At 41.3% G+C, this 27,157-nt stretch overlaps 1 protein-coding gene and 1 long non-coding RNA gene across 10 annotated transcripts in view; one reads left to right on the forward strand and one right to left on the reverse strand.

The window, feature by feature from the left end:
• Positions 1-27,157, forward strand: part of Lama3 (laminin subunit alpha 3) — a 293,352-nt gene that overhangs the window by 144,915 nt on the left and 121,280 nt on the right. For 6 of the 9 annotated variants that reach the window (XR_012447103.1, XM_074070176.1, XM_074070177.1 and 3 more), the window contains 13 exons: positions 1,156-1,288; positions 3,356-3,498; positions 4,755-4,852; positions 5,356-5,509; positions 8,801-8,961; positions 15,280-15,388; positions 17,156-17,253; positions 18,352-18,472; positions 20,559-20,685; positions 20,770-20,909; positions 22,655-22,770; positions 24,134-24,345; positions 25,271-25,475. Coding sequence is in view for 7 of the 9 variants with exons in the window: in XM_074070176.1 (XP_073926277.1) it covers positions 1,156-1,288; positions 3,356-3,498; positions 4,755-4,852; positions 5,356-5,509; positions 8,801-8,961; positions 15,280-15,388; positions 17,156-17,253; positions 18,352-18,472; positions 20,559-20,685; positions 20,770-20,909; positions 22,655-22,770; positions 24,134-24,345; positions 25,271-25,475 (1,817 nt within the window). In the remaining 2 variants the exon portion in view is untranslated. Of the gene's footprint in view, positions 1-823; positions 955-1,155; positions 1,289-3,355; positions 3,499-4,754; positions 4,853-5,355; positions 5,510-8,800; positions 8,962-15,279; positions 15,389-17,155; positions 17,254-18,351; positions 18,473-20,558; positions 20,686-20,769; positions 20,910-22,654; positions 22,771-24,133; positions 24,346-25,270; positions 25,476-27,157 lie in introns of those variants that run through there. The other 3 variants (XM_074070183.1, XM_074070184.1, XR_012447104.1) reach the window with 3 other exon arrangements.
• LOC141422501 (uncharacterized) overlaps positions 1,247-27,157 on the reverse strand; it is a 44,047-nt gene continuing 18,136 nt past the window's right edge. The window contains exons 2-3 of the long non-coding RNA XR_012447106.1: positions 3,770-3,865; positions 1,247-2,788 (exon numbers count right to left, since the gene is read on the reverse strand). This is a non-coding gene — a long non-coding RNA (uncharacterized lncRNA). The remainder of the gene's footprint in view (positions 2,789-3,769; positions 3,866-27,157) is intronic.

Here is a 27,157-nt window from a genome sequence, read left to right on the forward strand (position 1 = left end):
GTATCCAGATCTTACTAATTATCCAGAAAAGAAAGTGGTGGACTCCATCACTTTTTAATAGGAAATGGATGAGTGAGAGCCCAGTCACTCACTGTAAACTGGGTGTTTACACTTTGAAAGAAGAGCTAGTTGATTGACACAAAGGATTAGATAATAATGAATTTTCTTTTTGGTTGGAGGACTTGATGGTTTCCTTTGAATGGCCGCTGGTTTACTTTTAATACATTCTTGAATATTTATTTCCCAATTTGAGACTAATAATGAGAGACTAATTCAGTCAAATTTTGAAGGCCAGTGGGTGTTCCTCAGTGGATCACCCTCAGCCAGTGATCTTACCCAAAGTCAGTCTTTATTGTCACCAATAAGCTTACTCCATGGATGTCCCCTTCATTAGAACTAAAGGATCTGGGGAAGAGAACAAATGAAGCATGATTTGGGAATTCTCATACTTCATGAACTTTCCACTTCATGAACTTTCCTTGGATGACAGCCAAATCTGGGCATGCATTCTGTGGTTTAGAATTAAGGTAGTCTACTGTTTTCATCAAGATCATGAGCTCTGCAATGCTTCTAGAGTATTGTGTGAGCCTAGGCCTTGGGGACCCATCGGGTCCCTACTCTAGATTGAGACGCCAATATTCACATTGGATAAGGGCTTGAGATAAAACTTCACAAGACATAATAGGCATATTTTGGTTGGATCCAGATTTTACCCTTGTAGATTTTATGTATATGATGTAGATCCTAGAGTGGTCTCTCTGTGGGGTGGCAGTGTGAAATAATATTTTCCTTTCCTTTTCTTCTGCCTTTTTATTTTCCCCAGCCAGTGGTGGTTGCTCCTGTCACTGTGGCTTTCTTAAACTAGTCCTAACATTCTCCTCTGTTTGCCTGATTTCAAAAAGTCAAAAGAGGATTTCAGTTCCTGAGGGAGTGCATTTCACTGTAACTTTCATTGTAAGTGATTTTAATTCATTGTTAGGCCTGCCTCTTTCCACATAGTTACTTGGTACTTGTGGAGTGGGTGTGAATGTGCACTTGGGTGTATGTGTATGTGTACACCCCCATAATGAAGACCAATAATGAAACTTGGTTGGCTAGCATTTCTTTTTAACCAGTCTTATCTTCTATATTTTATGGCTTTTTGATATTTTCCAGAATGAAGTAAGGATAATGTTGAATGTGGGGAAGTCAAATCTCTCCTTGTTTCGTATTATTCTGAGATACATTAACCCTGGAACTGAAGCAATATCTGGTCATATAACTATTTATCCAGCCTGGGCAAAGGCAGGTAGGTAAAACTTCAAGCCTTCTTTAAACTGAGAAAAGAACGAGAAACAGTTTCTCCAATTTTCATGAAGTTGGTCATCCTTAGAAAATGTTAAACCTGGCATAGGGTCAGATTAGACAGTTCTCTGGGTGCCTTTGTTACCTTTTCATTCTCTAAGCTTTCTGTATATTTAATGTTTGCTGTTAAAATATCATTAATTGAGGGCTGGAGGTGTGTCTTAAGTGGTAGAGTGCCAGGCTCAGATGTGTAAAGCCCTGAGTTCAAACCACAGTACTTTTTAGTACTGTGGTTTTATAAACACATTTTAAAAATTGATATATCAAACTTTGTTCTGTGGCTGAACGCCAGGGATCTTGTATCTTTACTAAGCAAAGCTGATTTATATAGTTCATTCATGGTGAGGTGGGTGCTGCCTTTTTGGTATTAATTGGGAGACCCCAGTTCTCTCATTGGTTCAAGCAAACCAAGAAGTTCAAGGAGAGATGGGTGAGGATAGGAATTCCTAGGATTGATATGGAATTCCTAAGGCTGTATAACGCAAAGTCTGAGAGAGCTCCAGGAGGGATCTGCAAATCTCTCTCAGGGGTGAAGACAGCACAGTGCATCACAGCCAGAGACAAGGCTTGCAACTCTGCCCTGCCAGGAATTAGGATTTCTACCAGTTCTGAAATAGATTCCAGGAAGCATTTGGAATCCCATAAGGTCACAAAATGGTGCTAATGGAAATCTTAATTTAGGATCAAGATGTAAGCATCTTGGTTTAGCATCCATGATACAGTTGAATTGAGAGAAGTGACATTAGTCCAAGTCCTGTCCAAACTTGCACAGCTGGAGGCTTGGTCTGATGAATCCCCAAGAGGAAGCACTGACTGGAAACCTTCTTATGTACAAAGCATTTCCATAGCCATTCTCTCATGTGATAAGAACCTTGTGAACTGAAGAGGGTTGAAGATTGAACAGAGGTAAGAGGTTTAGTAAATTGCGTAAGTGCACAGATGCACAATGTCTCAGACTTCAAACTCTTTCTAATAGAACCCTCTGTTTCCTGGGTGACAATGCCATCAGCAGTCTTGCCCGTTGTTAACTCACACAGTTGGAATACATTTTGGTTTGTTTCCCTATCCTTGTTTTCTCCAAGACTGAGTTAGGAGCCCAATTACATATTCCCAAGATAGCAAGTACTTCCTTCCAAGTGCTGTCCACGCTGTACTGTATTCTCCTGTTTTCTGGTCTGTGTCCCTTGCCTCCTCTGTCCTACCATCAAGGGAGCAAAAACCATGCTTACTGTATTCACTGCCTTGTCCCCAGAACTTAGTTCTAGGCCAGGCACATAGTGGGCTGTATAGATATCTGTAGAAGGAGTGAATGCAAGAATTTGGAGCAAATATTTCTTCTCAAGCAAAAGTCTCAGCTGGACTCAGAGGCAGCAGTTTTGCTGGTTTCTGAACCAGCTGCAGAAAGTCCTCTATTTGATTAATGCAGAGGGAAGCACATTGCATCCTGAAAACAAACAAAAAGAAAACCAGAACCTTTAAAAATCATAAAGTAAATGAAAATTTAAAATCTTTTATAAATGAAAAAAGAACTTCCCAGCCTGTGTAAACAGGCTTAAACAGCTTATAGGTGTTGCTTGGCATGGTGATGAATTTCTATAATTCCAGCTACAGGAGGATCATGGTTTCAGAGTAGCCTTGGCAAAGTTAGCAAGACCCTATCTGAAAAACAAACTAAAGGCAAAATGACTAGGGGTGTGGCTTAAGTGGTACAGCACTTAATTATGAGGCCCTAAGTCCAAACCATCTTACAGGTGCTATTTTACTTGCTTAGCAAATTTAAAAAATTACAATCCTACATAGATAGCCACTGCTAACATCTTATCAATAGCTTTCTAGTCTATTTTATATATATGCATGCATACATATAATTAAAAAATAAGATCAACAAATCTGACCAGTACCCACTTTTATCTTTTTCAGGTATAAACTGAATGTTCAAAACTAAATTATCTAAAATCTTAACACTGGTTGTTAGAAAGATGCCTGAAATAGTCCTTTGTATTTCTGATAGGTACAGCTCAAAGCAAAAAGATCACCTTCTTGCCCAGTAAGGAACCAGCCTTTGTCACTGTCCCAGGAAATGGCTTTGCAGACCCATTCTCAATCACACCTGGGAAATGGATTGCTTGTATTAAGACAGAAGGTGTTCTCCTGGTAAGACAAGAGTTCTGAATGGTGAGCTCTGTGGATGTTTCCCACTAGAGATGGTCTCACCCGACATAGTGACCCACAGTAGCCACAAAACATCAAAATCACAAAATCCCTTTCACCCACACAGGACCCTAAGATGACATTTGCCCTCAAATGACAAAATGACATTTATATCTTTCCAGCCAGTTCTCTTGGCTGGAAAAATAAACCATAAAACATAATGACTCAAAGTTATCAGAATAAATGCAGAGACTTCATAAGCATCTGTCCCCACCTTTCAAGGACTTGTTGGATATTTGCCATCATGAATTGGAAGGGCACCTACAAAATAAGCCTCCTTGAGGATCATGTAGAATGAAGTCAGAAGAACCTGGAGAACAAGAAGATTCTAATGTCAGTGAGATTCTTGGTGGTACCAAGAGAAAGAAGAGGCTGGAAGGGCCAGGGCTTCCCTAGCATAAACACCTTTCTTCAGCTAATAAGACCACGAGGCCCCTGGGCCACCATCTCCCACTTTCCCCTCCAGACATTTCTCCCTAAGAAGAGAAAACAGCTTAGGGATCATACATGAGAATCTTCACAGTTGAGGCAAACATCCTTCCTTCTTCCCTCTGTCCATACATAGTACAGCCACATAGCTGGCACTGCTGGAAGACTGTCAAGTCATCCATATCTCAAGGTCCAGAGCACTGCTCTTTCCTGAGTTTACTCTGTAGGCTTCATTTGGCACACTCATAGAACACAGTAGAACATGTTCTTCCTTTCTTTGGTAGACCAGGCAGTAGGCCAGTTCCAGTCTCTGAATCACCAAGATCACAAAACCTCATTTTTTATGTCATGACGGGTGAGCGTTGCTCCAGAGGGGGAGCAGAGAGCCATCATACATGGTCTGCATTTAGTGTTCTGTAGCAATGAAGGCAACTCATCACTACAGCATCTCAAAGGAACATCTTATTAATGGACAGTTTATTATCTTTCTTAACATTTGGATTTGCAAATAACCCAGAAGAGAGAGTAAAATTCCCCTTGAGCTTTGAAAAATACAAATGTTCGCCCTGAGGAGCTTATCTCTAGTGAGTAAAGAGCCTCTGCTTTGTGGATTCTGCTGAGTCAAGGTGAGGAATAAGCAGTTAACATGGAGAAATTTACCGTGACTTCACCTGGCTACTCTTAATTTAGCTAGGATGTTTGGTGATTTTATTTCCAAGGTAGGACTGCTAGCAAAATGAGTCATTGTCTCTTTGGTCTTCATTTGCTAGGATTATCTGGTGCTGCTCCCCAGGGACTACTATGAAGCACCCATGCTGCAGCTGCCAGTCACAGAACCATGTATCCATGGAGGATCTCCCCAGGACAAGTTAGTATGGGGCAGAGGAGCAACAACCAGGTCATCATAGTCCTCTGAATGAGGAGCCTTAAGTGTAGGGGTTCACAGCAGACATCAAGCTCTCATCTGCTGCAGAATGCTCTGGATAATTATTGTGATTTTTCTTACGGGTCTTATGTATGTCCTTCAAGTAAGAATCACAAAGTACCTTGCACACCACAATAGTTTACCACTTCCCTGTGCATATGGAAATATTGCTGCATGCCAAAGTAATAACTTCAAGGTCATGCATCGATGAGGGGGCTGAACGTAAAATAGAATCCAAGTTTGTGAACCTTTGTTTGTTCCCTTCCTGAAGCAGATGATAATTTACTGCTCAGTTCTTATAGTGGACACTTAAATAAGAGTTTGTTGAAGGAATGATGCATGATGAGTGAGTAAATGAAATGACTAAGGGTCCTTGGGGATGCATTTTGATGTTCTGTTTCATATTCTCGGTTGTAACTGTGGTATTTTGTTGTTTGTTGTTGAAGCTGCTTGCTTTACCAACATCTGCCAGTGACCAGATTCTCCTGTACCCTGGCTTGTGAAACTGGACACTTCGTGCTTGACGGGGAGCTGAGACCCTTGGCAATGAGGCAGCCCACCCCTGCATACCCAGTCATGGTGGACCTAAGTGGCAGAGAGGTGGGAGCAGCTTTTTACTTACTGTCAAAGCTAATGCTGTCTTTTGTCCTGTGTCTGCTAAAAATGTGTGGCCACAGTTGCCTCTCAAATTCAGGGGAACCTGGAAGAATTTTTCAGAGCTGTTGATCAGCATTTGTTGAGTTCTCTGATTTGTGTTGAGGCTGGATGCTGACCAACTCTGAGCTGTATTAAGGTTGTTCTTGGAGTACTTTCTAGACATGGCAGGGGACATGGGCAACCACAGAGTCTCTTAAAAGACAGGTGGGACTCAACCTTAAATGACAGATGAGACTCAACCTTAAGGGCCTTCAGATGCTTCATGGCTTACCCTAAAAGGACACAATGCTCACTGTTCAATCCTATAGGCTAAGCAATATGTAGCAGCTGAATTCCTGGGGCTGAGCCCTGGAACAGCTCCACCCCAAGGCAGCTGCCGTGTGGCTTGGAGGACATGTTACTGCAGGCCCGGGAGTTACTTTTCTTTCAGGAGTTCTTTGAGCCTTAAAACCAAGTGTTAAAATACAGTGACTCAAGGTTTGAGTTACGGGCTTTGAGGACTGGCTCAAGTGGTAAAATGCTTGCCTAGCAAGTGTGACACTCTGAGTTCAAACCCCAGATTTGAGTTAAAAAACACAGTACATCAACAATAAGAAGAATGGCAGAGTGGCACAAGTGGTATGGTGTCTGCCTAGCAAGTGTGAGGCCCTGAGTTCAAACCCCCAAAATACCACCACTAGAAACAAATAAATAAATAAATAAAAATAAGAGCACACAATACAACAGTTCAAAATGAAGACACTGAAGGACTGCTTCCTCCATTGTGTTTTCCTTCTTTACTTTCCGTTCATTCCTTGTCTTGTACCTTTAAAGAAAATGTTTATTTGGGGATTAAATATGTGAGATGAAAATATCTATGGCCTTAATTCTTCTCTCTGAACGTTTAGATATGTACCTTTTTATAAACTACATCCTAACATTTTGAAGGCAGCAGCTAAAGGTACTAAGTATACTTTTAAACAGTCTTCATTTTATTTTGTTAGAGTTTTAATTTTACAAAATAATACATTTGTATCAAGCAAACCAATATAATAAAATGAAATGTAGTATAAAGAAAAATTAAATGATTTTCCTTCTACTCCATTCTAAAGTTAAATTTACTTTTTCTTTCTATCCATACTGTGTGTATACACACACACACACACACACACACACATATTACGTATAAATTTACACATGCATGTATATATGAAAATGCACATACACATAAGTATATACATATGTATATATGTGTATGTGTTCTCTAGACAGCTGAGGTGGGCCAAGTCCAAGGAAAGGATGGTGGTTAGCCAAGAGCTACATCACTGAGCTGTTCTGCAGGGCTGATGCATAAATGAATTCCTGGGCTGTCCAATTTTGTTGAATAGTCCTTTTTACTGCCTACAGATGTATGCTGCTGATACAGTACCCTCCAGGCCCAAGTGGCTATAGAAATTTAAATTAAATTCATTTAAGTATAATTAAAAGTCAGTTTTTCAGTTGTGCTAGCCACATTTCAAGGTCTCAATAATCACCTATCCAGAGGTTACCCTGCTGGAGAGTGCAGAGCATAGAATATTTCGTTATTACAGAAAGTTCTGTGGAGAGAGCTGCTAGAGATTATTGTGCTGAAATTCAAAGAGTTACGTAGTTAGAAAAGGTCTTGAAAATCCTCTGATTCCCCTTCCTGTGAAAGAATCCTTCCTTCCTTTTTTTCCTTCCTTCCTTCCTTCCTCTCCACAAGGGCAGGACTTCACTCTGTGACAGTCTACATTTTCCTCCAAGGGAAGTCTTTCTATTATTTAAGTGGTAGAAAAATCACTGTGGAAAATGGCAAGCTTCATGGTTTAGCACTGTTCAGAAGGAAGAGTAAATGTGAATTTCCTGGAGGGAGGGAGAAAAAGGATGATTTTAATTAAGTGTGGTAAAGCTTGGCTGAACCTGAACTTATGGGCTGAGGTGGTTTACACTGCTAGGAAATGTAACCGTAGTTTTGGCTCAGGCATTAAATGTGCATGCATTTTAATCCTGCTATTCTACTTCTAAGGAACCTTGTAGAAATCTGAGCACAAGGATACACAGGTGACGGTGATGGTGGTGATAGACCATTGTATACTGTGGGGAATGTTAGAGACAGCCTAATTTTCCATCAATAGAGAATTAGTAACATTAGTAAATAAGTAAAATAATTTTATGCTATAGAATGTTAGACAGCCATTGGAAAAATGAAGTACACCTGTAATGATAAAGACACATGAAATGCTGGTGAGTACAAAGAGCAAATCATGGCAAAGAAGAGTAATCACAGTAATAATCATAAGTGTTTATATAGTGCTTATTACATGCCACATACAGTTCTAAGGGCTCTACGTGTATTCATTCATTGAATCCTTGTAACTGTCTTAAGAGGTGGGCACTGTTGTCAATCTCATTTTACATAGGAGAGTACTGACATGTAAAGATGTTAAATAACCAGTCCTAGATCACACAGCTAAACACAGGCTGACTCCAGACCCCAAGCTCCTAAACAATAGTTGGTATCAGAAGAGGGCACATTTTTTCTGGAAAGTGCCAGATAGTGAATATTTTTTGGCTTTGCAGAACATATAGTCACCATTGTAACAGTCCTAAAGCATTCCCCAGTGCCTACTATGATCAGTGTTTTTTGTTTTTAAAAAAGTGTGTGTATGAATAATATTCAGGCATAGAAAATGGTCTGAAGATATGAGAACCAAGCTATTAATAGTTACTATCCCAGAATGGTGTGTGTGGCGGGGGGGGGGGTGTAGGTGTGGGTGGATGGCTTTAACATAATTTTTATTCAGAGAATTTGGAATTTCTTTATAAAACAACAGTTAAAGAGCCTCAAGGTACATTTCCATACCTTTTATCATCCATTGATAATTCATCTTTACTTCAAGCTTGGGAGCCTTTTACGTGAGAAGCAAGTGACTAAAACACACCTGGGTAGAAGAAGTAGAATCTAGAATTGCTAGATTTAGAAGATAAAAGTACAGGGTACCCTTTGAAATTTAGATACACAACAAATAATTATTCATTGTTTATCTGGACTTCAAATTTTAATAAGGCATCCTGTATTTTTCCCACTCCTCTCTTACAGGACCACATTTCTTGCTATGCTGACATATGACAGTACTTCCAGGCTGTCTTCTCTGTTTTCACCATTGTGCATGTAAACGTATCCAGTGTGTGTCACAACTGAATGATGGTCTGTCTGTTCCATGTCTCTGGCAGGTGGAACTACACCTGAAGCTGCGTGTCCCACAGGTTGGCCACTATGTGGTGGTGCTGGAGTATGCCACAGAAGCAGACCAGCTGTTTGTGGTGGACATGAACGTGAAGAGCCCTGGCTCTGTTCTAGATGGCCAGGTGAACATATACAGTTGCAAGTACAGGTAATCCATCCCACCCCCAAGAAGTCCTCTGTAAGGGAAGAAGTACGTAGTCTGGCCAGGAAACTTTGGGTTTTATTGTCATTAGAATTTTGCTTCCTCTTTGATGGAAATCTTAAAAATGAGCAGAGGACAATTGTAGAATCCATGGTCATTTCCAGCATCAGTACTGGGAGTCTGTCTGTGAGCTGCATCTTAAAAACACTGTATTTTCTTAAAATGCCACATGGTCTGCTTAGCAATTTGGTTCAGATCCATATGAAGCTGTCCAAACTCTTTGTTCTCTATCACTCTGGCATGGTGCAATGGATTCATTGTCCTCACCTCAAATGTTGTGTCTAGTATGCCAACACATATCATACGGAAAAAGACTCGTTCAATAGGAGAAGTTTATACCTGCTTTTATGACACACCTTTAGAACTGGGGAGAATTCTTGTTTTGATGATTGCCAGGTGACAAAAAAAATGACAAGGACTTTAAAATTTGCCTTAATGAAATTTCTTTTTATCTAAGAGCACTAAATGGCAAGACCCTATTAAAACGGTTGTATTTGTATAATATTTCAAGGACATGCTTTCATTATAGAATCAGCACAAGGGGTATTTCCATGTAAGACAAATTCCAACTGGGAGTTGGAGTCCTTTTAAATAGCAGATGGAGAACTGTGGTAAACCCACAGTTCTTGGCCAAGGCTTGAACATTTTATTACCTCTATTTTCATGTTGCTTTTTGTCAAACCCAAGATGACCTGAAGCAGTTGGATGCCTTCTCTGATGTGAAAATGGTAGAACTTATGCAAAGAACAACTTTTGGTAGCTTAGAATGGAAACTTTTATAAAACTTGATGAAACAGCTATTGAATTAGTGTTAGGCCTTCAGTAACCCTAAAAACAGAGCTGTGAAGGCTTTGTCTATGGATGGGGGATTTAAAAGAAATGTATTTGGATTTTTTTTTTGTGGTTCAAGGATCAGATCAAGGGTCTTACACATGAGTTTTTAATAGGAGCATGAGATGGGCCTTACAGCATTTCCCAGAATGTTCTGTCACTGAATACATGAATTGCATCTACAGGTGACATTGGCACCACTGGAATGCATACCCCCAGATGGTGGGCCACCACATCACCTTAGTCCTGGGAGTGTGGGCCACCGAGCCTTGGGCAGGGCTTTTCCATATCCCATCCATCCAAGCCTACCTTCCAGTTCATCTCTCCAGCTCCTCCTGCCTTCCAGATCACATGGCTTGATTCCTATTTCACAGACTCCACAGTAGACAGGGCAAAAGGGACAGGGGAAATAGTCATAGTAACTTTGGTAACTCTTGGAATAATCTCAGAAGAGCTTTGAGAAGATATCAAACACCAAATATTTCAAAGTCAAAGAAAGGATGCCCTTTCTGGATTCCTTGAGTGCTATCTTAATGGGGTTATTGAGGAAGAACTACATGAGATTTTGCAGACCATTTGGCACATAACAACAACAAAGTTTGTTTTTCAAGTATCTATTATTGAAATTCCATGACAGTATTATTATATTAGACTAGGAATCACTTGGTTTGTCTTTAACCACTCCTGGCTAAAATAGTTCCATTTTCTCTACCTCACCCATCATTTGGACAAGTGAAAATGAACAGGCTATAAGAATTAGAGTCCAAAAATATGGTGTTATTAGACTTACTTGACCCATGAAAGCCTATTTTAAATGACAGGTCTGTTCAACATTGTACCGTCTTCTGCTGAGCTTTGAACTTTCCCCAGTATTTCTCAAATGAGTTCTAGTTATATTGTTAAGCAGACAATATCTCAGCAAAATAGCAGTAGTGGTAATAGGAACACCACTTTTCAAAACAGTGCTGAGATAAGTCAAGTCTGATGTCCACAGCAAGGTGACCACTAGTGATTAAATCAGTCCTATTATTACTATTAGTTTATTTCCTAGTAAGAATTTAATAAAGGACAAGAATAAAGCTAAACTTAAATGAATCACCTGATATATTTATATCCCAGGATTATGTTTATATCCAAAAGGAGTTTGTGCTAATACACACATACATATGAATGAAGTAACTATTATGTTTCTAATACATGCACAAGCTCTGCTTGGCTCTTTGTACATCTTATTTCCTTTTAATCATCATCATAGAAGTCATTGCCTAAATTATTTCAAATACTTACTAAGGATGGTCATTTTGTCTTAGTATCACTAGTTTCTTTTTTTTTTACTTCAATATTAGCATTTATGTTACAAAATATTTTGAGGAATATTCATCCAAATTAATTATGATACATATATACATATACCAACTAATTTCAACACTGAATTTGAATTTGTGATCATTATAAATTCTGTCATTCCAACATTGGCCCAAGTGTTTCTACAAGCCAGAAGGTCAAATCATCTTATTTGCCACTCCAATGCTCCTTCTATGGTAAAATGCACTTGCATTTCTTTGTCCAAATCATCTCTCTGGAGACACTTCTCTGGGAAAGAGAGAGGGCACAGAAAGAAGTAGCAAGAGATAAAAACAGCATAGTACTGGCACAAAAACAGACATGAAGACCAGTGGAACAGAATAGAGGACCCAGATATGAAGCCACACAACTATAACCAACTTGTGTTTGACAAAGGTGCTAAAAATATACGATGGAGAAATAGCAGCCTCTTCAACAAAAACTGCTGGGAAAACTGGTTAGCAGTCTGCAAAAAACTGAAACTAGATACGTGTTTATCACCCTATAACAATATTAACTCAAAATGGATGAAGGATCTTAATATCAGACCCCAAACTCTAAAGTTGGTACAGGAAAGAGTAGGAAATACTTTGGAACTAATAGGTATAGGCGAAGACTTTCTCAATGGAACCCCAGCAGCTCAGCAACTAAGAGATAGCATAGATAAATGGGACTTCATAAAACTAAAAAGCTTCTGCACAACAAAAGAAACGGTCTCTAAACTGAAGAGACCACCCACAGAGTGGGAGAAAATATTTGCCAGCTACACATCAGACAAAGGACTGATAACCAGAATATATAGGGATTTCAAAAAAGTAAATTCTCCCAAAACTAATGAGCTAATAAAGAAATGAGCACATGAACTAAACAGAACTTTCTCAAAAGAAGAAACTCAAATGGCCAAAAACACATGAAAAAATGCTTACCATTTCTAGCAATAAAGGAAATGCAAATTAAAACCACACTAAAATTCCACCTGACCCCTGTTAGAATAGCCATCATTAGCAACACCACGAACAACAGGTGTTAGCGAGGATGTGGGGAAAAAGGAACACTTTTATACTGCTGGTGGGAATGTAAACTAGTACAACCACTCTGGAAAAAAATTTGGAGGCTTCTTAAAAATCTAAACATAGATCTACCATATGTTCCAGCAATACCACTCTTGGGGATATACCCAAAAGAATGTGACACAGGTTACTCCAGAGGCACCTGCACACCCATGTTTATTGCAGCACTATTTACAATAGCCAAGTTATGGAAACAGCCAAGATGCCCCGCTGCTGACGAATGGATCAAGAAAATGTGGTATTTATACACAATGGAATTTTATGCAGCCATGAAGAAGAACGAAATGTTATCATTTACAAGTAAATGGATGGAACCGGAGAACATAATTCTGAGTGATGTTGGCCTGGCCCAAAAGACCAAAAATCGTATGTTCTCCCTCATATGTGGACATTAGATCCAGGGCAAACACAACAAGGGGACTGGACTTTGATCACATGATAAAGCGAGAGCACACAAGGGAGGTATGAGGATAGGTAAGACACCCAAAAAACTAGATAGCATTGTTGCCCTCAATGCAGAGAAACTAATGCAGATACTTTAAAGCAACTGAAGCCAATAGGAGAAGGGGACCAGGAACTAGAGAAAAGGTTAGATCAAAAAGAATTAACCTAGAAGGTAACACACACGCACAGGAAATCAATGTGAGTCAACTCCCTGTATAACTATCCTTATCTCAACTAGCAAAAACCCTTGTTCCTTCCTATTATTGCTTATATTCTCTCTTCAACAAAATTAGAGATAAGGGCAAAATAGTTTCTGCCTGATAGCGAGAGGGTGTGGGGAGGAGAGGGAAGGGATGGGGGGAAGGGGGAGAAATGACCCAAACATTATATGCCTATATGAATAAAAGAAAAAAAAGAAGTTGCAAGAGAGCAATTGTACTAGTCAAGAAGGTGAAAATTCCAGGGAAATGATTTTCCTGCCTCTATTTCAATTAAATGGAACCCATAAGCAAAGATTAAAGGCTATAATGTCAAGAAAAGAATGGGTACAATAAATATGACCTTAAACATATGTCTACAGATAGAAAAGTTGCTACAGAATATGAAATCAGAAGCATTCTTCAAAAAACACTTCCTTTTGGGTTTCTGCTTTTAGACTTGTATTTTTTGGTGCAAAACTGTGGTCTTTTAAGTGTTCCCAAACTCTGTAGCTCACATGATGAGGTGGAGGGGTAGGACAGCAGGGGTAGAAGTGAGGAAGGAAGTTGGAAAACAGACTGAGCCTTGAAGGCAAAGTTGGGGCTACCCTGCCCCATGTTGAACAAGGTCAGTGGTACTTATCAACTGGGTGTGGGATGTCACTGGTGTGTAACTTTATTTTTTAATGAAGTTTTTATTAGGATATATTCATTATACGGGGGGAGGAATTTGTAGTGATGATTCTGATTGGACTTAAATTGTACATTATTTACATGGCCTCCATCATCTCTCCCCCTCAACCCCCTCCCCACCCCACTTAAAGCAATTGCAAGAGTTTTCTTACTTCTGTTTCATATAGGTATATAAAGCCCATCTACCATATTCCATCACCTTAATCTCCTTCCTTCACCCTTTTCCCTCCCCCTCGTACCCCTCCCACACTCACTGTATCTATTTTATAGTCCTTGTTTTCATTTTTAATATTTAAGTTGATGTTCAAAGGGGTGTCTCAATGTATGCCCACTGTGTTAGTGCTTTACTTTGGTCCATTAAACCTTATCCATTACTCTCCCTTACCCCTTTACTTTCCACCCTCCATTTTTCAACAGTTTTCAATACACATTCTTATATCCTCTACCTTCACATCTTATGTTATGTGATGTTACTGATGCTCTATCATTCTTTTTTCCTTTCTCTCTCTCCCTGAGTTCGTTGGAGTAGTTCCACTGTTACATACATGTTCTGCATCTGAGTTTGTATATGATCATGCTTGTTTTTGTGTATATGTTTATCTTTGGTTCTATCTTCCACGTATGAGAGAAAACATGTGGCTTTTGTGTTTCTGGTCCTGGCTTATTTATTCACTTAACATGGCGTCCTCCAATTGCATCCATTTACCTTCAAACCACATGTCATTATTCCTTATGGTGAGTAATACTCCAATGTGTCTCTATACCACAATTTCTTGATATTTTCATCAGTTGTAGTGTACCTTGGTTGTTTCCAAAGCTTGGCTATTGTGAGTAGTGCTACAGTGAGCATCGGTGTATAGGTGTCTCTACTGTATCCTGTCTTAGCTTCCTTTGGGTAGATGACCAGGAGTGGTATCACTGGATCATATGGTAGTTCTATCTCTGGTTTTTTGAGGAATCTCCATACTGGTTTCTTTCATGGTTGTACTAATTTGCATTTACTGATGGCTAACTTTAATTGCGAATGATTCAAAGAATACTGATAAATTTCCAAGAAGTCTACATGTTAGATCACTGCCTGTGGGGCTCTTTCTCTCCATGACCAAACCGCATATTCCCTGGAAAAGATGAGCGGGGTGGGGGCCTTTAGCCCTAAGAGATACAAAAGTAGCATGGCAAGAAAGTTCTTTTTCCCACAGAGATTGTGGGCTGTGTTTGCCCTGTTATAACAGAGTACAATAGAGGGGAAAATTTATAAAGAAAGAAGTTTATTTTTCACAATTCTGGATGCTGGGGAGCCCAAGAGCATGGAGCCAGCACCTGGCCAGAGTCTTTGTGCTGTACCATCCCATGGCGGAAGGTGGGAGGGTGACAGTACACATATGTGAGAGCCTGCTTTTATCACAAAACCACTCCCAGGATAAGGGCATTAATTTATTTTCGAGGGAGGAACCCTTGTCCTAACCGCTTCTTAAGGGTCACAGTGGTAATTAAATTTCAAAATGAGTTTTGAGGGGACATTCAAACCAGAGTAGGTTACATCCCTCTTCAACTTGCCACGCAGGAGAATTTGCTCTTGCTCACCAGTTACAGCAAAATGTGAAGCGCAGTCAGCCACCACATGATAGGTGCACAGCGAGGGAGACTCCAGGCCTCAAGCTAAGAAAACTCCATTCCCTTTGCAGCATCCTCTGCAGGAGCATCGTGGTTGACCGCCTGCACCGCATGGCTGTGTTCGAGCTGTTAGCAGATGTGAGCGTTCAGCTCAGGGTGCACATGGCCCAGTTCCTCCTGGTATGCCTCTGTTTTGTCCTTGAGCCTTACATGTGTTTTGCTGACCCGTATTTTTAAAAAGCTTAATAAGAGTTTGGCTGGAAAGAATTGCCAGTTTAATGTTTATTCTTCCCAGCTAGAGCCTAAATTCTTCATTTAATTGAGCCTCTATATTATCACTTAATAAACTTAAGTCATCAAATTTGAATTCATCTCACAAAATCCCATTTCATTAATTTTTATTCACTGTTACTATGAATGAAATATCTTTTGTCATTATATTTCCTACTTAATTATTATCAGAATATAGAAATGCCATTGGTTATTATTTATTTTTTCTCATCTTATAATCCTATTATCTCTTACTTGGCTTCTTAGCAAACTTCATTAAAATTTCAAATCTTATAATCAACTACTTTTAAAACCTCTGTATCAAGAAGAGTATTATTAAGGGCTAGGTGTGGTGGCACATGTCTGTAATCCCGGCTACTCTAGAGGCAGAGATTGGGAGGATTGCAGTCTGAGACCAGCCTCAGACAAAAAGTACAACACCCTATCCAAAAAACAACCTAAAGCAAAAAAAAAAAGTATTTTTTAGTTAATTGGATCTATACTCTTAAAAATTAAAATATCAACTGAGATAGATTAAATAACCTTCACACCCACTCTTGTAATGGTTCAATTTGAACATTGAGAATTATGATAAAAATGGATCTGTCTCAGGAAATTTAAGACTTAAATGTTTTGCAACTTCCCGTTACTGATGTTATTAAGCATGTACCACACCTTGGGCAATGTCAGGCCAGCCAATGTGAATGTGTTTTAAATATTTGTGCCTGTCAGCATTAAAAACTTGAAACTTAAGAAATCCAGTGTTTAAAAAATTATTACTATAAAATTATGGCTTTCTCTTTAAACATAATAATCCAGTGGACCTAACCTCTTCATCTTCGGAAATTATCCTGGTTCCAACTCTGCATTTTTTAAGCATAGCTTTGCTGTGTTTGAACTAGCCCAATGTCATTGAGGGTCAGGACTGACTAAAACAGATGCCCTGAGAACAGGGGCATTGTCGGGGGCAGAAGCGCTCAGTGTCAGTGATGTTCAGTGAAATTGTTTGTTGTCATTACTGAATAGCTTTGCCATCAAACTGGTAATACAGTTTGGATCTAAAATAACATATACTGATAGATCAATGACTGAGTTACATGTGACTCAAACGCTAGTCCTGTAGACAAATCCTGCAACAAAGTCAAAGTGTCCAAGATACAAGCCATCTTTGTTAAGGCAGTCACTTCTGGAGCCACCCTGTCTTTGATTTGCAGGCTCTGTGCTATCTACTACATTCCATCTCTTCCTGCCAAAGGATGTCCAGAGCCAGCATGGGCCCCAGGAAAGAGAGAAAAACCAGGCCCCAAAAGTCACAGAAAAGAGTTGCTTTTGAACTTTCATGTGACTTTGCTCTTAGTTTTATTTCTATTATTTATTTATTTATTTATTTTTATTCATATGTGCATACAATGTTTGGGTCATTTCTCTCCCCTTACTCTTAGTTTTATTTATGAAATTATTCCAAAAGCAATTTAGCCAGTGATCCTGTGTAATACTAAAAAGGATTTATTCCCCATGATGTGCCATAGGAGTTGCCATCCTGCAATATTTACTACTTTAATAATGATAATTTTGGGGGTGATGGATTCATTACTTCATATATTTTTAGAGTTTGGCTATAGGGTTGGTTTTGCTGAGAACTGCAATGTGCCCTTTTGCACTGTATTTGTTCAACAGCATCAGATTTGCATCATACCTATTGAAGAATTCTCAACTGCTTATGTGAGACCTCAAGTCCACTGTATTGCCAGCTATGGGCCATTTGTGAATCAAAGGTAATGTGCTTGTTTCCTTTCTTCCTTATCAATGATCTGAATGATACTTTAATACTTGTAAGGTTGAAATTTTATATAAGCTGCCTATCCCTTATTCGAAATGCTTTGGACCCAAAGTGTTTTGAATTTTCAGAGGTTTTTTTTTTTAATATTTGCATGTACATAATGAGATATCTTTGGGACAAGACCCAAGTGTAAGCATGAAATTTGTTTATGTGTCATATGCACCTTATGTACGTCACTTGTAGGTAATTTTATATATCTTTAGTGCTCCTATGTTTTGATTACAACCCATTACCTAAGATCAGGTGTGGAATTTTCTATTTGTGGCATAATGTCAGTGCTCAAAAAGTTTCAGATTTTGGAGCATTTTGGATTCTGCTTAATCTCTACTTAACTGCTAAAGTCTAAATATTTCTCTCCATTTGTCAGTTTTTCCAGAGTTCCATAATATCAGGCCACAGCAGCAACCAGGGAAGTGGTTAGACCCAGGCCTCGAGGGCAGTGCACTGAGCTCTGTTCTGAGCCCCATTTTGTTTATGTTTTGAGCCCTCACTTTGTTCTAATCCTTTAGTCTCTGTGTCTTCATTGGAAAAGCCAGAAAAATAATGACTTATCTTACAATGATGTTATTCGAATGAACTAACTAGTGCTTATTGGGGTTTTACTAGTCTTGTTTTCCTGTAGGTTCAAAAATAACTTAGAAATTAGTCATGAAATCTTGTGTGTTTGGTTACAACTGTGGAAACCGCCAAGTCAGTACAAATCTGGCTGTGCCTAAAAGAAATTATGTGTATCTGTTTCCCCTCTATAGAGTATAATGTGAGTACTTATATAGGGAGATGAATAATGTTTTATTACACTGACCTCATTTTAAGAGTTAATTTTAGTTTGGGAAAGTGAAGTTTCAACAAGTTTTTATCTAGCATCTGTTTTAACAACTGTATTGAGGGAATTGGCCAATAGTGATAACTATATGAAACTCTTCAGAGTCTTGTGTTGCCTTGACCCTGTGCTCAAAGTCTCTCTTTGCTGATGGACAGCTCTGCAGTTTTTTGGTTATTATAAAATAAGATTTAAAAATACTCTATTTTTCAGTGTGACCTGTGTCTCCTTGCCCCAAGAAACTCCTCCAACAGCCTTAATTTTGGATGTCCCGAGTCAGGGGTCTTCCCCTTCTGTGGATATCATTGCTGGAGTCACTTTGAAAGCACCGCAGGTAGGACTCCCCTCGAGTGTGCTGTTTCTAGATCTGCAGTTCTCAAAGGGAGGACCCTGGCCAGCAACATCCACCTCACTTGTGAACTTGTTCAAAATGCACATCCATGGGCCCCACCCCAGACCTCTTGAATCAGAAGCTCTGGGTTGGGCCATGTGTGTTATAACACATCCTCCAGATGATCTGATGCCCTAAAGTTTGGGAACTTCTTCTCTCAAGTGTGGACAATTCAGAAATGCAGGTGCCTGGTTAATCCTGCCTATGGTCAGTCAGCCTGAGATACCCTTTCCCTCCTGAGCTCTGTCTACATGGTCATTTGGCAATTTTTTATGGTTCATTTGTGATACCTTATATTTTCATAGGCAGCTGCTGTTTGGCATTGTTGAGTTTATTGGTTCTCTTCCTAATTGGATCATAAGACTTTTAGAATACTGCTGTGGCTTATAACTGTTATGTGTCCACCCCTACTCCCACCAGCAGGCAGGAAATTCTAATAAACATTTCTGGTTAATCGTGTAGAGAGCACAGAGATGAAATATAAAAGGAATTGCCAACTATGAAATCACAGAACTTTTAAAGTCTGTATTCTGGAAATACACCTATCTCATGTTCTGATGTTATTATATCATTTTGATCCCAAAGATAGCTTGTGTCAGTTAACATGGCAGTGGGCTTGGAAATTAATAGGACATGAGAGATAAAATTAAATAAGATTTTATATGGTGCTCTTTGGGATCTTACAGTTGAGAGAAATGAGTTGAAATCAAGTTGACCAAGTTCTAATATTATCATCAAACTTGTGTCTGTTCTTCTGCAAGTTGGTTACCTTGCCCTGAGTCACAGCTCTTATTTGAAAGATGAGGATAATCTTATGTTGCTGTTATTGTCGCTGTAGTTCTTTGAGGGTTAAGGATTTATGATGTACATAGTGAGGCTTTCTGGGGAGAGAAGGGCTCACAAGCTTAAGCAAAAGGAGAAGTGTGGCTGTGCATTTTATTGTGGTTGATGGGAAGGTGGAGATTGGTCAAAGTCCAGGGTAAGAACTGGCTTCCTAATCTACAGCTGGAATTTATGTGGTTTGAACTTTCCACCTAGGCCAAGGGAGAGAACTCCTGGGCTTCTTTATCATCTTATCCAGGTGCAAGGCAAAAGACACAAGGAAGTAATGGGTTTGAAAGCTGTCAGTGGTCAAACATCACAGATGGAGACAGATTCTTCATTATATGGGTATTAAGAATAGTGTGGCCGTGAACATGCTTGTGCAGCCCTTTCGCAAATGTATTATGCATTTTTGTTGAGCATGTACCTAGGACTGCAAATACTGGGTTATGTGTTTAACGTTGGTAAATATCACCAAATGTTTTTTCAATGTGATTAAACAAATTATATGTCCCCAATGAAATATATGGTCGTACCACAGTTGGTCTGTTCTGTAGGTGAGAGACATTTGGTTTGCTTCTAGTTGTTATAATCACAAATTAAGGCTGCTATAGATACTTATGTGAAGGTTTCTACAGGTATACAAAGGTTTCAGATTTCACTTTGGAAAATACCTAACTTGTTTTGAGATTTAACCTCTTTTCAGTTCATTGCTATAACAGAGTACCTGAGACTGGGTAATTTATAAAGAGAAGAGATTTAGCTAATGGTTCTGGAAGTTGGAAAGTTTAAGATTGGGTGGTCACATTTGGCAAGGACCTCATGCTGTGTCATAACATGGCAGAGGGCACCACATGGCAAGAACAGGTGTGAGAGTGGTGAGTTGAGCAACCTGTAGAAGAGAAGAGGGGACAGAGGGGTTGATGATTTATGGCAACCCAACCTTGAGGCAAATAGTCCCATCCTGGGAGAGCAAGAACTCGCTTCTGCCAGATGGTATTAATCTATTCATAAAGGCTCTGTCCCCATAACCTGAACACCTCCCATTAGGCCTACCTTTCCCACACTGCCACATTGAGCAATTAAATTTCATCATGAGTTTTGGTGGGAACAACCCATATTTAAACTGTAGCAGCTTCTAAGTATCCTAATCAAAATTCTGCAGCTTGACAGTTTCTCCCCCTCACCCTCACCTTTCTCCTCTTAGAGCCAAGTGACCCTGAGAGGGCTTGTACCACACCTGGGCCGATATGTCTTTGTCATCCATTTTTATCAAGCAATGCACCCAACATTTCCTGCACAGGTGCTTGTGGATGGAGGACAGCCATGGTCAGGTGAGCTGTTGTGAGTAGACCTGGTATGCGTGCCTGGCATTGACATTGTAGTTGTGTTACAGGAATTCTTTTCTCCCTGCCCAGGTTCTTTCCATGCCTCCTTTTGCCCCCATGTACTCGGCTGCCAGGACCAAGTGATCACCAAGAGCCAAGTTGAGTTTGACATCTCAGAGCCTGAGGTGGCTGTGACTGTGAAGGTTCCAGAAGGAAAGTCCATAGTGTTGGTGAGTTCTGTTTGTCCCTTAGCTGGCTCCTCATATGAGTAAGACTGTCTTGGTTAATCATTCAGTGTGTTTGTTGTGTTATGGCAATAATTTCTGCAAGGAGTTGAAGTTATATTTATAGGAAAATGTTCACATTTTACAGCTATCTTTTACCTCAAAAGGAAAGAGGAGGTGGCAATTAAAATCAAGGGAAATGGGAATGACAGCGAGTAAGCATCTTGCCTGTCTACCAGCCTCTGCAGGCTCCTCATCGGAGACCTCATCTGATCTCTCTCCAAAGCACAGCCCCATATCTCCTCTCTGTTCATCATGTTGCATGATAGAATCATGGCCTCCCAGTGTCCAGAGTCATGACAGTCCCCCTTCTCTGCCTGCTCTGCACCGTGGTCTGTCACTCTGCCATATCTGTTGGTCACTGCTATTATATTCTGGTCTGACATTCTTGTTGGCCATGTATTCTTTATCTCAGCCTAGGCCAGAACATCTACCCATGGTCCCTCTTTCTCTCTCAATTCCTCCTCCCTTCAGTCCATTCTCCCCTCTCCTGGCAGTTACTCACCTGGCTGAAGCAGATCTCACCATGCCATGAGATTCAACCACTTTTAGGGAATCCCCAGCACTGATAGGCTGCTGTCCACATACTATACTCTGATCCACCTGTTTCATCCTAGTCCACCTGTCTCACTCCAGTTCATATGCTGCTCTCTGGTCCATGTGCCTCACTGTGGTCTACCTACTTCACTCTGGCATCTAGAGCCTTCCAGCCTGCTCCTAATTCATCTTTCATCCATCTCTCCTGCTGTTTCTCTGCTCCGAGCCCCTAGTTCATTCTCTGGCCTTGCTGACTATTCACCAGCTCGCAGACATGCCATGTCCTCTCATGCCAATAGGTTTTCTTATACTTTCCAGTTTTCTACAATTTATTTCTGTATCCAGAGAAATTCTGGATTGACCTGAATTTGACCTGAATGGTCTGGATTGACCATTGACCTGACTCAGACTTAATTCGTTTTCTTTACAAAGCCTTCCAGAGAACTAAGAAATGTTTGCTGGTCTGCTCTGAGCCCTCAGTGATGGGCTCATGCTTCCTTTCTTCCCTGAGGATGAAGTTCTCCCAGGGCACGGTGCTAGGAAAGTGCCTGGCATCTAGTACCCAGCAAATGTTTATTGAATTAAGAGAAACATAGACTGTGTAAGCTACAGGCTAGTGAGAAGTTGATGAAGACTTGAAACTCCACTCAGCATTCATTATACAAGTACAGAGAAGCGACTGGGACTTTTAAAGACTAGGCTACAATTGTTCATTATGAAATACTAAGTAAAAATAAGAGCCCTGGTATTGGGTTCCACATTGGTTCTGCCACTTTGGTTTCCTTACCTTTAAACAACAATCACTGGAGATCCAGGGGAATCCCAAGCATGAGTTACATGGAGCCCTGATCATCCTAACAGGCCCTGCTCACCCCTATAGTTCCCTGATTCCAGCCAGTCCTTGAGGCTGCTGTCCCTCTGGGTAGTGCTCCACGGCATCTGCCCAATGCTTACTGTTTCCTAGCAACATGGATTGACTCCCTAATCCTGCCTTACACTGGCTCTTGTGATTCTTTTTTTCCTAAATCCGGTTTCATGTGTTCTTGGACTAAATAATAAAGAACATAGAGCTCAGTAAAGAGAAAGTATAATAAATAGTGGTAGGTATGCCCCATTGTTGCAAATCCAAGCACATGTCCATGGGTTTCTTTTAGGTCCGAGTCCTAGTGGTGCCTGCAGAAAATTACGACTACCAAATACTTCACAAAAAATCGGTGGACAAGTCTTTTGAGTTTATGAACAGTTGTGGAGGAAACAGTTTTTATATTGAGTAAGTGTCACTTTGTGAAAAAGCTCTGGCATGTGGGAAGCATGCTCACCTTCCTGATCAGAGCAAGGTCCAGGGAGAGGCTGGCCCTGGGTCTGTCCTCTTCCTCTTACCACCAAGGGAGCGGCAGTGAGTCTCGGGTCTGATGCTATTCTTTTGCACTCATTGTCCTATGATAGACCTTACCATGCATCATCTGGACAAGGTGACCATCCTCAACCTTGAATTCAGCAGGGGTCCACCCTCAAAGCTGAGGTCAGGGGTCATTTAGGAGGACCTTTTGCTCCTTGCTACTTCCTGTGCTCTACTGCAGTTCTTAAAAGGGTCCACACAGGTGTCTTCCACTGAGAAGGACATCAGTCCTGATTCCCACTTGCCTTTGCCATGCTAAGTGGGGAGTGCTCAGAGATGCACCCTCTTAGCCCTGTCTTCTTACATCCTTGAGTGCTAAGAGCTGGCCCAACTTGAGTGGAGTGTGAGCTCTGCTATGGACTCCAGTACCCCCTTTCAGGCTTCTTGAAGGACCAAGGAGCTCCAGAGGCCCTGGTGATAGACACCATGGAGCTCCAAAAACACACTGCTATGGATTTGAATGACTGCTCACCTACTCCATAACTCTCAGCCTTAGGAATGTTGTTTACCTTCTAGGTACCTCAGTCATCTTATCTGTGAAATGGGTTTAGGACTAATTGGTTGGGTGGTTGTAAGGTTAAGTGAGGTGTAGTTAAGTTTCCAGGATACAACATTCAATACAATGTAGGTAATTCTCCTCCTCCTCCTCATTATCCTGTTACTAATTTTATTATTATACCCATGGGTTCACTTTTAAAAATAACTGCTTGATTGAGATATAACTTGCATACAATATAGTTTATCTTTTTTTTGTGGGGGACTGGGGTTTGAACTCAGGGCTTCATACTTGCGAGGGAAGCACTCTACTGCTTGAGCTATACCTCCAGTCTATTTTGCTCTTTTTATTTTAGAGATTGGGGTCTTGAGAACTATTTGTCTGGCCTTGAACCAGGGTCCTCCCAATCTCAGGCTCCCAAGTAGCTAGGATCACAGGCATGAAACCACTGGCACCCAGCCATGTAGTTCATCTTATAGGTGTATTTTCACCCATTGATTCCAGCCATCCAAAGTTCCCACTGATCGTTCCTGTGATGTCTTCTCTGGAGGTTGGAATTAATGAATGGACTAAGTCCAGGGAAGAGGGGGTGCGTTTTTTCCCACTTCTTTCCAGACTCCAGTGTCCAAAACCTTTCCTAAAGACAGTGCTAGGTGGAATATGTGGGAAAGGGAAGGTGGGGGCATTTCTGGCCACACTTCTCAAGAGTATGACTATGAATTATTTTTGTTTCCACAGTCCCCAGACAGCCTCTGGATTCTGTAAGAATTCTGCCAGGTCCCTGGTAGCCTTTTACCATAATGGTGCACTGCCTTGTGAGTGCCATCCTGCTGGGGCCATTGGCCAACACTGCAATCCTGAGGGCGGGCAGTGTCCATGCAGGCCCAATGTCATTGGCCGGCAGTGTACCCGCTGTGCGTCGGGCCACTACGGATTCCCACACTGCAAACGTAAGTGAGCATTCTCAGGCCCCTTAGACCTTCTTTGGTCTCCAGGGACTGATGCTCATCCAGGGCAGAGCTTCTCAAGTTCCAATGGTAGAGACCCACCTGGAGGTCTTATGAAATGTAGACCCTAATTCAGGAGACCTGGGCTGAGGCATGAGACTGCATTTCTAGTAAACACAGCTGAACCCATGCCACTGACTCACACACCATGCTCCAAGTAACAAGTTTTAGAACAGAAATATTTGTGATTCCCATGCTGTGTAACTCATGTAGTTGGCAATGCAGGCAAATGCAAACTTAGATGTCAGATCTTGGAAGCTCAGTCTGCTTCCTAGAAGTCCCTTTAGGTTTTGTGTCCCAACTAAAACTCAGTTGAGATAGGCGTACAAGATCACAAGGGTATGCTACTCACTGGAGTTTTTATCTAAGAGGCATAAGGTTAGTCCCTGTCGTGTTGTGGCAGTGAGGAGTACAGCTCTTCAGACAGAGCCCCACAAGAAATGAGCAAGAACCATGCTGCTGCTGCATTATGTGCCACCCTGGACTTTGCACCCAGAGTGCACTGGGATGCTGGGGAGCTGCTTCTGGGAGCCTGCTTGTTTCCTTCTATAACTTTCTGATGAACTCACATTAGAATGGCACAGGAAAGCAGCTTGGTAGGTTTCTTGCAGTATCTAGCTTAGAGCCACTTGGCCCATCTGTGTCACACAGTTTGTCAAAATAATTTGGTTTGTTTGGTCTTGGTACCAAGAAATAAGAATTTCAGATAAAAAAAATACTCAATAATGTCCATAATGAAGGGAATGCAAAACATTGCTCCTGGACCTCTTGGAAGCTTCTGGAAACCCTGGCAGTTGGTGCAGTCCTGCTGGAGGCCAAGTAGTGTCTACTGCTCACATGGTATCTCTTTATCTTTATCCCTTGGCAGCATGCAACTGTGGCAGACGCCTTTGTGAAGAGATGACGGGTCAGTGTCTCTGCCCTCCCCACACAGTCAGGCCCCAGTGTGAGGCCTGTGAGACAAATTTCTTCAGCTTCCACCCTCTGGCTGGCTGTGAAGGCTGCAACTGTTCCAGGAGAGGCACCATTGGGGCTGCCATCCCTGAATGCAACAGGGACAGCGGGCAGTGCAGGTGAGCTATGGTGGACTACCATGTCAGGTACTATTATGGGAAGGTGAGATGCTGTCTGTCCACATGGTAGTCATTATTATTTCCCACTTTCCACCTGTCCAAGGAGTGCACTGTGTTGACCTCAGGGTGGAGCTTCCCAGCCAGTCACATTAGGCCAAAAACATCCTTGTCCATTTGCTCCAGCATGCTGTCACTGTAGCATTGTGTATGTATGATACAAAAAGCAGGGAAGCACTGTGTGTGTGTAATGAATGATCAGTGACTTTTGCTGTGACACTGTGGGATGGGTACCTCTCCATCTACATTTAGTTACAGGCTCTAGCCCTTATTCTACTGTTTGCTGGCAGCATTGTCAAAGATGATCCATGACAAAGCCTGAACTTCTTGGGCCTGCTGCCCTGACTCAGAGGACTCAGACATTGAGGCCCCCACAGAGGGCTTAGCTAGGAGTGGGGAGGGAGGTGGGGTGAGCTGTCTTTAGCACCCATTGCTCACTGGCTAAGAGACAGGTGGTGACAAAATTCTGCTCTGGCAGAGTGAAGAGGGTTGGTTCAGGGGGCCTGGCCTTGCACTAGAAGGTAGATTCTGAATGTCATGTGATCCCAGGTGAGGAGCCTCAGCTCAGCAAGGGTGGACTGTGACTCTAGGAGATGAAGAACCAGTCTCCTGGAAGAAGCTAGTAAGAATTAGATCAGGGGTTTTTTGGCAGGAAAACTGAGACAGAGTTTTCAGAGCCCAGGCCACCTGGTTTGTGCAGGAGAAGGCATAAGAATAACTATCCACCCTACTCCCCTCACATCCATACCCCAGGTACATGGATTGAGCCAGGAGGGCTCCAGTGACTCCAGGTGAAGGGCAGCCAATTAGTTTCTTCTGGATGCTTTAACAAATGAACATTGACTGGGTGGTTTAATACAGTTTAGTTTAACAGTTTAGTCTTCCAGAACCATGAGCTCTGAAGTCAGGGTTTTGGCAGGCCTGGTTCCTTCTGAGGCTCTGAAGGGAAGCCTGCTCTTTGCCTTTCTAAGTTTCTGGTGCTGCCAACAATCCTTGGAATTCCTTGGCTTGTGGCTGCATCACTCCAGTCTCTGCCCAGGTCATCACATGCCATTTTCCTTTATGGTTCTGTCTTTATGTGGCCTCTTCTTCTCCATGAGTTTGTCTCTCCTCCTCTTCTCATTAGGATGCCAGTTATACTGACTTAGGACCCTCCTTACTCCACTATAGCCTAATCTTGACTACATCTGTAAAGACCTATTTCCAATAAGATCACACGGTCAGGTACTGGAGTTAGAACTTGGACATAGCTTTGGGGGACACAATTCAACTCTGTGTTCACTTTTCCAAAGGAAAGACCTTTCACTACATCTTCCACTGTTGCCCAACGCCTGTTAACTCCTTTAGGCTGCTGGGATCTTATAAGGAAGCTGAGAGAAAAACTTGAGTCATGGGACATTCCAAATCTTTAAACCACAAGAGTGAGTCCTGCCTGAGTCAACTAGTCACTTAATAACCAGATATGGGCCCCATCCCAAGCAGGGATGGGATGCTTAATCACAGGAAGCTAAGGAATTGAGAAGAGGGTGAGCAAAAGTTTTCAGGCAGGGAAAGAAGCAGGAAGATTTGCTGTCTGAGACCAGAGGGTGAGAACTATAAAAGGCAACAGCTGGTCAACAGAATAA

Source organism: Castor canadensis, chromosome 4 (assembly GCF_047511655.1).
Source record: "Castor canadensis chromosome 4, mCasCan1.hap1v2, whole genome shotgun sequence".
NCBI lineage: Eukaryota > Metazoa > Chordata > Mammalia > Rodentia > Castoridae > Castor > Castor canadensis.